Source organism: Ptiloglossa arizonensis, chromosome 4 (assembly GCF_051014685.1).
Source record: "Ptiloglossa arizonensis isolate GNS036 chromosome 4, iyPtiAriz1_principal, whole genome shotgun sequence".
In the NCBI taxonomy this organism is placed as follows: Eukaryota; Metazoa; Arthropoda; class Insecta; order Hymenoptera; family Colletidae; genus Ptiloglossa; species Ptiloglossa arizonensis.
Window position 1 is genome coordinate 8,908,858 of NC_135051.1, and position 12,526 is coordinate 8,921,383.

Consider the following 12,526-nt stretch of genomic DNA (forward strand, 5'->3'; position numbering starts at 1 on the left):
CACGCGTAAAATAAATAACGTCAGTTTCATTTCTCTTTTATTATAAAGGACAGCATATCGATAGACATATTTTGTTTCAAAGGTACTTCAGTGGTCTCAATAATGTGGCTCTTGTACATGAATTACGATACTTTTTTACGTTCGCTCGCTATCTACTCGTTAAAAATAAAAATTACAAGGTACCTGTTTGTTTTCTTTTTCAGATTATTTATACGGTATGTACAGGCCAGGGAAATCGTTTCGATCCTCAATGTATACAATCTATAATACGAATTGCACATGCTGCCACGTTTTCACCGCTGAATACGTACGAGGTATCTTGAGTGTACGTACTATTAAACGTGGTATCAAGTTTTTCGATTACAAGGAGTATATATATATACATACAGGCGCGCGCGCGCGCGCGCGTCTTCCCCACATATATACGCACACGAACACGTACGCACAGAGTAGTACCCTCTATGAACAGTGTTTTTCAATAAATAAAATACCTATGCGTTAATTAGTTATATTTATTATTCGATGGCGCAGCAAGCGTATACAGTGTATGGCGTACAGTTTGCGAGAAAATGATAACGCATTTTGAAATTCGTATAATAGATTTATTTCGTAATACAGCGAGTTCTCGACCAGGTCGAATCGAATTATATAATTACGATGTAATTTTGGAATACGACCTTAATTTAAAAAGTTAACGAAAGTCAACGAATGTACTTGTTTGTCGAAAGAAAGGAAAACTCGATTTAATACGTAGATACATATATACGTAGAAAATATGTAATCCGTATACTGGAAGACTTGGGAATATTTATAATTTTACTCGACGCATCGAGCGGGATCGATATTTATAAAAATATTGAACTCGACGTATCGCAAAATGAAGATTCTACGCAAATTTGAAGATGCCCTATATAATATGATCGTAAACTGTACGCATACCCGAACGAACAATGCGAAGTACGACTTCGAGAACAACGTATATTCTTTCCGTGACAAAATTCGACAACTCGCGTTGCATTTGTACGAAGCGTTCTGCGATTCGAAAATTGTGCGAAAAACACTGTTTCCAAGTGGTATCGTTTACGCAGTTTTCGTTACTTCCGTTTCGACTCGGTGGTACAGATTGGATCGATCGTGTTCTCCGCTTTTCCTTTTTCGACGAATCTGGTACGCACGGATGTTTCGTTTCGATGAAACTTTCAAGCGCTAACGAACTTACAGTATCTACATGACTAGAATCGTTAAGACGTCGTCTAATCACGCGCAACCGTTTGTCATACCAACGAACCGTTCTACCCTGTTCGCGAGTTAATTTCTCGCTGAAACGAAAAGAAACGCATCGATCGTGGAACACGCACGGAACAGAAGACATCCGAAATCGGGTTCTCGTTGTTTCCGTTATTTGACAAAGGTCGACATTTTCCTTCCAAGAATCGACCTTATCTGGACAAAGATTCCTTGCCAAATCGGACACTTTTTGCAGCGACGTTTTCGATTTATCCGAATATTCGAATACACCGGTTCTTCGACGATACTCGAACTCGTTCGTCCGCTCATTGCCAAAGACTGTCGACACGCGTTCGAAATTTTAGCCAGATGGAAAATACCGTTCGAAAAAGTGTCCGAATTGGCACGCAACGAGTCTAAAGTTGCGAAGACGTTTCTATCGGTGTTGCGAGTTCAACGTCGGCAGACATCGAGTCTACATTTCCAAGGCAATACCATCCCGCGGAAGAATCGAAACAGCGAAGAAACTTTTCGGGCCTCGATTCTTCGCTGTCGATCGACGTAACATTGCGCGAAATGAAAGTGAACATTTTTCTTCGTTACTCCCAATGGGGATCTTACGCCGGGGTCGAATACAATTGACGATGGAAGGATCTCGTATCGGTTAATCGGGGAATACCGAGCAAGTCCGTGGTTCTCGATGGTATCGGAGCTGGTTGGTTATTTATCGTGACTTTTAGACGATAGAACGGAACGAACGTCGAACAATACCGAATCGATCGTTACTCGAAGAAACGTATGCACATACTCGCCTTAAATACGCGCTTCCCTATGGTTTCTCGTATACACCTACTCGCCTACTATGTTTCGTTTAGTTAATTTCACCACTTGTTACTATTTACAATTACACGGCGATAGTTTATGTATACCGACGGGTGGCTACGTTGGGGTGATTCTCGTAAAATAAGTAACCGTTCTGCAAAAATATTCGCTATAGAAGGTAGACGATCGTACGTTCGTACTTGGATTACAGATTGTCCATTACGATAATCGGGAGGAATCGTTTTCGAGTACAAGTAACGGCGAACGATTTTCGAAGGTATGGAAATTGACGGTTAAAAGCGACGCTAGCTGGGTTAGTTTGTTCGTCGGACAGGTTACATCGTTTACGTCGACGCGAGTACCTTCGAGGCAGGGAACGCGTCGAGGAAACGTACGAGAATCGAAATATTCCTTTCACGCTCCGTAGCTCCGTAGATTCGTAGCTCCGTAGATCCGTAGCTCCGTAGCTCCGTAACTCGTGGGGGGCTTCGTATCGATTTCGAAGATACGGCGGGGGGGGGGGGGGGGGGGGTAAATGCGCTCGTTATCGGGCCACGAAGCGTCGAAGGTATCGGAACGTAAAAATTGTCGAGGACGTGTCCGGCTCGATAGACGTCCTCGTTGTTTCTCCGTTGGATTGTACGCCGGAGGTAGAAAACGCTTCTGTATACGTTAGGAGGATGAGGAGGAGAGAAACGGTACGGTGTCCCGGTTCGCGCATCCCTCTCCTTCGTGGTCCACTTTTCGTCGCGTAAACTGGATAGGATACGGCAGGGGCGCGTCGAAGCCTCGATCGTCGTCTCGGTTGAATTTCTCCGGGTCGAATCGCTCGACGTGGCGGGCCTACAATCACGTGTCCCGGAAACGAATCGCCCTCTCTCGACGAGGCCCGGTCCGGGCCCCTGTGTGACGTCACATCCCGCCAGATGGAGGTCCACTTCCGACACCACCGTCGCTGCTCTGGCTGACGCTGCTGTAGCTGACGCTGCTCGCCTGGCCGCCGGTGTTCGCCCCGGAAACGTACTGCAACCGGAAGTATTACATTTTACGCAAAATATTCCTCGTATCCGTCTACCGTACGTACGTACATCGAGGGAACGACGAGAAAACGATCGCGGGCTGGCTTTGACCGAACCCTCGATTCTCGAGTGCGCGACTCGAGAAAAGTATTTCTCTTTCGACTCGTTCCCCACTCGACGTCCCAACCCCCTGGATAGGTACTTTGCGGGAGGGTAGAATTATCGAGCCCGGCCTCGCCTCCGACTTTAATTAAATTCCTTTACCGCGCCGAACTCTCTCCTTACCTTTCCGAAAATTCCCTCGAAATTGAACGGTGTCGCGTTCGCGCGTCATCGATCCGCGCGTTAATTAGGTAATTTCAGCGCCTCGGCAGCCGACAAAGTCGAGGAAATCGAGATTCGAGGAGCCCGCGTCGTATATCCGCGACCTCGCGAGTTTCGAGCTCCTACGAATTCGACTACGACTCCGACGTTAAACTCGATCATCGGCCCGGTGGTTTTATTCTCGTCGGGGCGGAAAGGGAACGGGGAGGATCGCGCGGGGAGAACGTATAACGGTGGGACCTCACCAGGATACTCTTAGTTTCGTTAATCCGCCGGAGGACGAACGTCGAGCCATAAAACCAACGGTGAACCCGAGAGAAGAAACAGGAAATCCGATTCGGTCGCGTCTCCGGGGAATTCGGTGTTCGATAGGAGAAACGAGGAAACTTTTGCGTTGTCCCCGGTACCGGTCGTCCCCCGAGACGAAACCGATGAAACGGGCCAGGATTTTGTATCGCGTTCAGAGTTTACCCGACACGTACCCGTGTACGTGTACATTGTCGTTCAACGAAGCGAACCGTGCGCGCTCGTCGCGTCCTATCCCGAGGAGCGAATCAACCGGAAACGCGGAAACGATTTCAAAGATCGGCGTGAACGCCACCCCCTGGTACAATATTCGCTAGGAGAATTTTCGCATCGTCGAGTCACGAGTTACGAAATTTCGAGATCGTGCTCGTACGATTTCGAAAAACCATTCCGTCCCCGGTGATCGCTACCGTGAGTATTCAACGAGCAAAGGGTCGACACGGTGCTACGGAACATCGGTCGATCGAATCTCTTCTCGAGGAAAGAAATGGAAAAAACGAGCCCGAGATAACCGTACGCTCGGAAAGGTGAAAGTTCGAGGTTCACCGTGCCACCTTTCGGGTCGTTCGTTCTCCGAAACGTATCTAGGAAAAACGAAGAGACAAAGGGAAAAAGCGCGCGGCTGTCGGATCGCATCGGAGGAGAAACGAGGAGGGTCGCTCCAGTTCCAACGAAAAAGGGGAAAAGGACGGATGGACGGACCGCGTATAACGCAAACAAGATCAACGGATAGAGCGTTGCCGACCGATAAAACAACACCGCGATGAATTACGGTTAAGTAGGCGATGCGGGCGGAGATGCATCGATATCGTTCGAAGCGATGCGAGATAATTGCATCGTAACGCGCGAAAAGCATTTACCGCCGGCACACCCGTCTCCCTGCGGTTCTATTTCGTTTTTCCCTCTTTCCTCGATCCTTCTTCCTATACATCGTCCCGATGGAAGCCAATCTCTCCTCGAACGAATCTAAACCGGGATCGTTTCGCCGCCTATCCTCGGAGCGATCGAAAAAACTTGGAGCTGGTAAAAAAAAAAATGACCGAATCGAAGAACTCGCGTTCGATCGCGGTGGATAAAAACGGTTCGCTCGAATTCGGTCCGATCGATCGCGTCGCGCGTTCATTTAATTTACGGCGATGGTGAAATTTCAACGAATCGCTCGAGTGATTTTGAATTGTTACGCGACGAGCAACGGGGATGGTAATACGCGGCTGTAAATTATACGTTAATCGAAACGGGATGCAAGCGCGAAGGGTTGCATCGATTATCGAACGTTCGACTATTCTTTTGTCCCCGAAACCGAACGCGCGAGAGGATTTATGCACACGGAAGCATTACGTCACCGACGCAGCGTACCATCGATTCGAAGAACGCTACTTGGTCATTGTTTACCGGCCAGATGTTATTCCCCCGCGAGCTGTACGGTATTCCTATTTTTTCCCCTTTTTTAAGACCGGCAATATCTCGATTCTTTATCGGTGGTCGGTCGATCGAGCGCGCGGCATTCCCCGCGATATTCCCCCGACAGCGATTTCGGGATGCTTATCGCGGGAAAAGTCTCGTCTCGTCTCGACTCGTTTCGTCTTGTCTCGTCTCGTCTCTCTCTCTCTCTCTCTTTCGATCGTTCGATCGAAATTGGAAAACCGCTTCGTCTTCTAAATCGCCTCCTCCGACTCGGCTCCTCGACTCTGTGTACTCGGGACGGACGCTCGGATCTGCGCGGCGAAAGTTACGCAGGACGATAAGAGGAGACACCCATAAATGTACAGAACGCGTAAAAAGCTTCGAGCATCAACGAAGATTGCGTCTACAACGTACAGTGGCCGATCCAAGCATTCCACCGAACGCGTACACTGATCCGATGTACGGTGTTGCTCGTGCAGAGGTGGTGCGCGCACGTGTATCTCTCTCTCTCTCTCTCTCTCTCTCTGTATATATATACGTGTTTGTGTGTGTGTGTGTGTGTGTGTGTGGAGGGGTATAGGCGTTTAAACAACGTGCGTGTGTCGTTGATCGATAAATTCGTTCGCTGTTCAACGTACCGAGGCAACGCTACACGGGGATGGTGACAGAGTCCTTCGTCGACAATCTCTACTAAGTATCTTCGGTCGATTATCGGGAATAGAATTGTCTCGAGGTAGACGATGGATAGGACACGGAGGAATGGTAAAAGGTTTCGAGGTGGTGTCCAACGATCGACGATATCCACGTCGCGACGATATCCCATCGTTAAATGTAGGTTTGTTCGCACGAACTCTCTCGGCTGCTTCGCACGTGGTGGAGCGAGTACGCGGAGTAGTATCGTCCGGATGCGAATCTCTGAAAAAATAGTAATACACTGGATACGGTGTCCGACGGTCTGCGTTATCCAGACAGGAGTCGTACAGCCGAGATACCACTCGAGATACCACTCGAGATACTCCGGGAACGTTCGTTCGATGGAATCTCGATGGACGCGACTCGGTTGTATCGCATCGATCACTGGAAGGAACGTTCTTCGATCTAATCGCGTTTCGGAACGAAACGGTGGTTCGGTCCCGCGATAAAGAAGAAATTAAACGTCCCGAATTGTTCAAAGATCAACCCCACAGGAGTAGCGTTATCCGCGAGGATCTCCCAACCGGGAACAACCGACTCGAAAACTTTCGCAATCGGAACGATAAATTCCTTTCCCTTGGCTGGCTCCCGAGCTCGCTTCCTACGATCGCGACTCGTCTCGCGAGCTCTAGCGCGTTCCCTTGACCGCTTTGCACTTGGCTCGGGAAGTTCCCCTCGGGTCCAGACTCGCCGATCGTCTCGATAAATTACGCGATTCAATTTGCAACGCGTCCGAGCGCTTCGATCCTCGTCTTCGCCTGTTGCTCCCGTAAACGTTGAATCCGAACTTGGCGAAACACTTTCGGTGTATTTCCACTTCGTACCGGAACGAGGCGTTTCGCTTTTATCGGAACGGGGAAAAAAAGATTCGTTAATTGGTGCGGAAACGTCGAGTAGCGTTGTTCCGTTTTTTCGAAAAAAAAACAACAGAGTGCCCGTTTCCGCTCGCAAAGGAGCGTTTCGTTGATTTCGAGCTGCAGCGCGAACATCGTCGAGAGCCTCTGGAGAGAATTGTTCGCCGAACGCTCGTCGACATCGATCCGCGGAAAATATCTCCGATCGCTAGCTCTGAATCGTTTTTTCTTTCTTTTTTTCATCCTGCCTGATGGACGAAAACGTGGGATGGTTTTGTCGTAATTCGACGATAACGGTGGTCGTAACGGTAAAGGATTCGTTCTCTCTACGGGAGAACGGGTGAAATTCGTTTTATTTACTCGATTTGCTCGCGCGAAAGAGAATTCGACGATTTGTGAAAAGAAATTCGAGAATTCGAGAACGAGTAAATTCGAGAAAACGTGCATCGGTATTCGACTTGTCGCCGTGATCGAACGAAAGTACCGGCCGGTGGATTCGTCGTCCGAGTTGTTTTTCGAAGAGAGATTCGTCGGGTCGGGGAATATTTAATACTCACTTGACTCGGTTTACATCTGAATGCCGGCTGATATCTCCGTTTCATCCGTCGGGGACAGCAGGCGCACAGAATCCTCACGAAGGCTCTGAAAAGAAACAGAGGAGAGTCACGTGCGATTTCCTCCGTACCGGTGGATATCCATCTGTCTTCGTTATCGATTGGCTCGCGAGGATATCTTACGGTGTCCTTTTCTCGGGAACGACCCGACGAACCTACTTAGTTCGGATGTAGGCTACGTTGGAGGACGGACATTAGAATCTGGCCAAGTTGGACGGTATTACCGTGTTATCGGGAGTTCACGCGCGGTCGACTTTGTCGGGATTTCGGCGCATCGCGATTCGCGAGCCAGGAAATTCGTCCACCGACGATGCGACCTTCGAGCGGAGAACTCGGTCGCGTGACGCGGTTCGAACGTCGCGAGTATTTGCACAGGGACGGTTGCAGCGTGAACGTGACATGCGATATATTTTCCAGCACCGCGAACGCCAGAAATTTCATTTTCACCGCGACGAAATAACGGTTTGGCTCGGTGGTCCGCGGGCCGGTTCGTTACGGCCGGGGATATTGGCAGTTAACCGATCGAAGATAAATTCGGTTCCTCGGATAGAAGGAAATTTCACGGTGCGCGTTGATAGAAATTCGTTATCGCTCGACGGTGTATCGAGAGCATGTAACAAGTACGCGGTCGTTTGAGCGATAGGTATCTGGCAGAGGACATCGAGTCCTTGATTATCTCGTTCGTCGGATCGAAGAGCGTGCACGAAACACTTCCACACGCAATCGGCGTGCGAGGCTTTCGGCTCTGTCGAGGAACAGTTCGTCTTGGTGGAAGCTTCGCGGAACATGTCGTTATTTCGATTCCACTCTCGTCGTTTGACTCGAATCGCGGTGTTGTTCGCGTTGGCGCGTTCCGCGTCGTTCATCGTCGTGTCCCAGGACTCGTACCGAGACGAGAGTGGCTCGTCGGATCGAAGATCGATCATCGAGAAGCTCGCGAGCTATCGAGATCGACGGGAACGGTTCTCAGAGGCCGGCTCCTGCATCGAGACTTTTCTCGACTTCCACCTGAACGATCCGTCTCGGTCCATCTTCATAGAGGTGGACGACGAGAGAGAGATCGAAACGATCGCCCAGCCACTGGTTCGACGGCTCAGAGGACGTTACGCGTTTTTCACGCACCAGACCAGCGTGGATTTCGAGATACCGGGGGACACCGCGTCGAGCGCGATCGTCCTGATGTCGAACGGCGACAGTTTCAAGCACGATTTCTACGTGATCGATCCCTGCGATCGAGGATGTCTCTTCGTCGCGATACTGACCACCGAGTTCGAGAACGAGGAGAGTTTCCTCGCCGAGGCGATCGTTCTGATCGAGGCGATGTGGACGCGAAGACTCTCCATTTTCGTCGTCCTGGCTAGAGTTCGCGACTCGGTGCTTGCCGCTGGTAGCGTCGCGTTCGAACCGTACGAGATCTGCACCCTGTCTTCGTCCACCGTGTTGAATCGGTGCTCGATCCGCGACAGCTCTTGGAACAACACGATCGAGATCGGTCCACCGGATCTGAACGGCTGCCTCCTCAAGGTGGCCTATTTCGAGCAGCCCCCGTACACGATCACGGTGAACGGTTCCGCGGAATCGAACGGCTTCGAGGGATACTTGACGCGCGAGATCACGTCGGACATGCGGATCGAGTGGGAAATGGTCACCTGGAGCGACAACACCAGCTACTCGGAACAGGTGAAAATGTTGCTCTACGAGGAAACGAGGGCCGATCTGGTGATCGGTCGCGTTCTCCAACAGGCTCAAGAGGACATTGACTACTCGACCACGTACGATATGCTGAAAGTGGTCTGGGTGGTGCCAAAAACCTCCAAAGTATCGCTGGAAGGACTGATTCTGCCGTTTCAGCCGTACGTTTGGGCCGCTATAGCCGGTTCTCTGCTACTGGGGAGTCTCATCAAGTGCTTCTTGGTTCGCGACGTCTCCTGGCTGGACATATTCGCTCTGATAATCGGTATCCCTCTTCCGCGACAACCAACCAGGCCGTCGCGACGGATTCACTTTATCACCTGGAGCATCGCCGGTTTGTTTCTCACGCAGATTTACGTGGACTCGCTCTCGGGTCAGTTGATCGACGAGTCGATCCTCAAGATCGAAACTACCAAGGATCTGCTCTCGTCGTCGTTCAAATTGGGCGGCACGACCGCGTTCGCCAGTCTCTTCGACAAGTTCGAGGAATCGGACGAAATGGTGACGCAGGTGCGTCGAAAGTTCGTCGTGTTCGATCTCGAACGTTACGTCGATCTGTTCGAGGATCTGTTGGACGGACGAAACGCCACGTTTGCTCTGGTCACCGTGCTCAATTCCTCGCGCAGCGACGCCATCGAGACTGCGTACGCTTACACCATGACCACTGACGTGATATGCAGCTTTCCACTGGGTTTGGCAACTTGGAAGGGTTTCCCTTGGTTACGGGTGATGGACGACAGGATCCACGACCTCATCGGGAACGGTATCTTCGACTTTATGACCGAACTGGCCCTGGCGAACGAAACGCGCAAAAGGATGTTCGCCATCGCCAACGACCAAGAGTACAAATCGGAACTTCATCTGCAGCAGTTCGTCCCGGCTTTCCTGCTGATGGTCATCGGTTTCTCCACCGGCTTCGTCTCTCTGCTCCTCGAGATCGCGCTGTACCCGTGCAAATTCTTCCAAAGCAACGCACGAACCCCGAAACTTTGAATCGTTCCCTCGGGAAGAAAAATCGCGTACGATGATCGATCGGTTGGACAATTGTCGCGCTCGTATCGGTCTCCGTAGGCACAGCTTTGTCGGGGGTTTGTCGCTGATCGAATCGAATCGCTTTCTCGTTCCAAAGGCGGGATAATCGGGATAGACACTCGCGCGGCGTTGAAGCCTCGCGCGAACCGGCGTCGAGTCGCGAGAGAGCAACGTCCGAATAACTGGATATCGTTTTACAATAGATTATCGGCTTTCGCTTTACGAATTAGAGACGGATATTGGACCGGATTGCGGTCGAACGGACGCGCGAGATAGGTGCGGTGTAACCTTTTCTTCGAAACCGTCCAAGTGGCCGATTCGTGTCAAGGACGTGGACGATACCCCGACAATTTGTACGGTGACGTCGTTTATCGGGTGTCGGGCGTCGTCTACCAATCCCGTGTAAACGTCGCACGCATACGAGTCTAATAAACGGCTTTCGAGTATATTAATCGAGTTTAATCGCCGTCCCAGCACCGCATTTACCCCGAACGCGAAAATAATATATAATACCAAAGCGTGTTCTCTCCTTTTCCCTCCGAGACTACGGACGAGATTAAAGAACAAGAGTCTCGTCGTCGTTGTTTCTTTTTTAGGCGCTCAAAGTTGTTCGGTTTGGCCTGCATTAAACGCCTACCAGCAACACGTGCGATCTCCTCCTCCTCGTTGATGGCCGTTGGGCGACTGTGGTTTTCTTCCCAGTCGGCGAACGGTTCCAAGTCTCACCAGGATGTCAGTCGAATGAGAAAAATCCTTACCAGAGCGAACCAGAGGAACGATACGACAAGTACCCGTGTTAGGGGAAAGAAACGCGATCTTTTTGCAATTTTTTTTTATTTATTTTTCAATACAGTCTACTTTCAACTAGATACACGTACAGCGAAGTTCCACCTTTTCGAAAATGGGCCTCCGTGTCGGCGACCACCTCTCCACGCCGAGCGATTTTTTCAGGCTTGGGAACGAAAGGAAGACCGTCGAGAGTATCGCATCCTCGCTTCCATTCGGATTCAGTCGGACGATGAAATTCGGGGAAGCTCTCGAAGCTTCGAATCGCGCGAGAACCGCATCGTTAGAACGAAAGCCCGATACGTCCCTCGTTGCTCGTAATCGTCGGCCCTTTGGTCGCGAACGATTTCGAGCGATCGCTACGGGCGACATACATGTGTATACGTATGTACTCGAAACGCTGGAATAAAACGCCAGCGAAGCGGTCGCGCGACCTCGGTAGCGATAGTCGGTTGGCGCGAAAACGCTCGCAGTGTAACCACAGATTGCAAACTCCTCGAATTACGAGCCCGAACACCCGCGCATCCCCAAACCTCCGGGCATTTTCAGGCCGTGGCAATTTCACGTTGAACTTTCCAAACCTCGTTAGCTCGCTATAATGTCACCTTCGTCCCTCTGTTCTCGGATTCCAGCGTTATTCGAGCATTCGAGGTATTTTTCTCCAAAGGAACTCGAACAACGTCGAACGACTCACCCTCCGGTTTTTCCGTCAATTTTTACACAGTTCCATCGTTCCCTCTACCGAACGAATAAAAGGTAATTTTATCCATCGGGATCGAGATAACTTTGTTTCTTTTACGTTGTATCGGAGAAGAGAGGGATTGCGTATCGTCGCGACGACGTTGTTGCTTCGCCTAAAAATATCGAAGGAAAACCGGGTTCGCGTAAAAAGGCGATATCGAGGTTTTCGTCCCCGAAGCTTCCCACCGGATATTTTTCGCGCAATCTGTGCCGTACGAGAGGCATCGCGCGCGAACGCAACCTTCCTCGTTTAGCTCAGCTGCAGCTGTCGTCCGACGCAACACTATTTGCCCTCCTGGAACGAAGAAGCCGCAACTTTGTACCGCAAAACTCGGGTACACCGAGGTAAATTACGATCTCGCGCCGTGGTATCGTCGCGGGGCTTTCCTCGTTCAATTTCTCGAGAGCAAGTTACGGAGAGGAAGAAAGCAAGAAAGCATCCACGGTCTGGATGTCACGGGGAAAGGAAACGTGGGCATGTTCGAGTAGTCGCGGACCGTACGGAGGCAGACCGGTACGGCCGGATTTCCTTCCAGATCGACTCGTTCCACTTAAAATAGCCAGAGTCTCCAAGTATTCTTTGCGATCGATATCCTTCGCGAGAAATTACTCGTTCGTCGAACGACACCTCGAGCGGAAGACATCGAATGGGAAAATGTACGCGGAAAAGTTATCAACGGTGGCGAGAGCTTTAAAGTCGTAAACCTCGTAAACGAGCTACAACCGAAAGTAGTTATTAAGAGCTTCCCCTCCAACGATATGTAAAACCGAATTCGCTCGGAACTTTCCTAATTAATCCTTCGGTGCTCGGTCCCTCTCTGGAATAGCGCGGTTTAAAGCGTCCTTTCGAATCCCAATAGCCCTATTACGAGTCGTTAAGAACTCACAGTTGGTACATCTCCGGGTTTCTTTCGTTTATCCGGGAAATATTTCAAAAGCACTCGATTCGTTCCGGTTTCTCTTTCGATCGGTCGACGAGCACTTCGGAAGCACCGTATCGATGATACCTTTA

At 50.3% G+C, this 12,526-nt stretch overlaps 2 protein-coding genes across 6 annotated transcripts in view; one reads left to right on the forward strand and one right to left on the reverse strand.

The window, feature by feature from the left end:
- Positions 1–26: 26 nt before the first annotated feature.
- The window catches only part of Dop1r2 (dopamine receptor 2), a 37,367-nt gene continuing 24,867 nt past the window's right edge, over positions 27–12,526 (reverse strand). For 3 of the 5 annotated variants that reach the window (XM_076308416.1, XM_076308415.1, XM_076308414.1), the window contains exon 4: positions 27–3,072. In XM_076308416.1, coding sequence (XP_076164531.1) covers positions 2,394–3,072 — 679 coding nt within the window. In that variant the 3' untranslated portion in view covers positions 27–2,393. Of the gene's footprint in view, positions 3,073–5,740; positions 6,018–7,206; positions 7,292–12,526 lie in introns of all 5 variants that reach the window. The other 2 variants (XR_012991644.1, XM_076308417.1) reach the window with 2 other exon arrangements.
- On the forward strand, positions 8,050–9,948 carry LOC143145457 (uncharacterized). Its single transcript, XM_076308851.1, has one exon. The coding sequence runs from the start codon at positions 8,050–8,052 to the stop codon at positions 9,946–9,948; it is 1,899 nt and encodes a 632-aa protein (XP_076164966.1).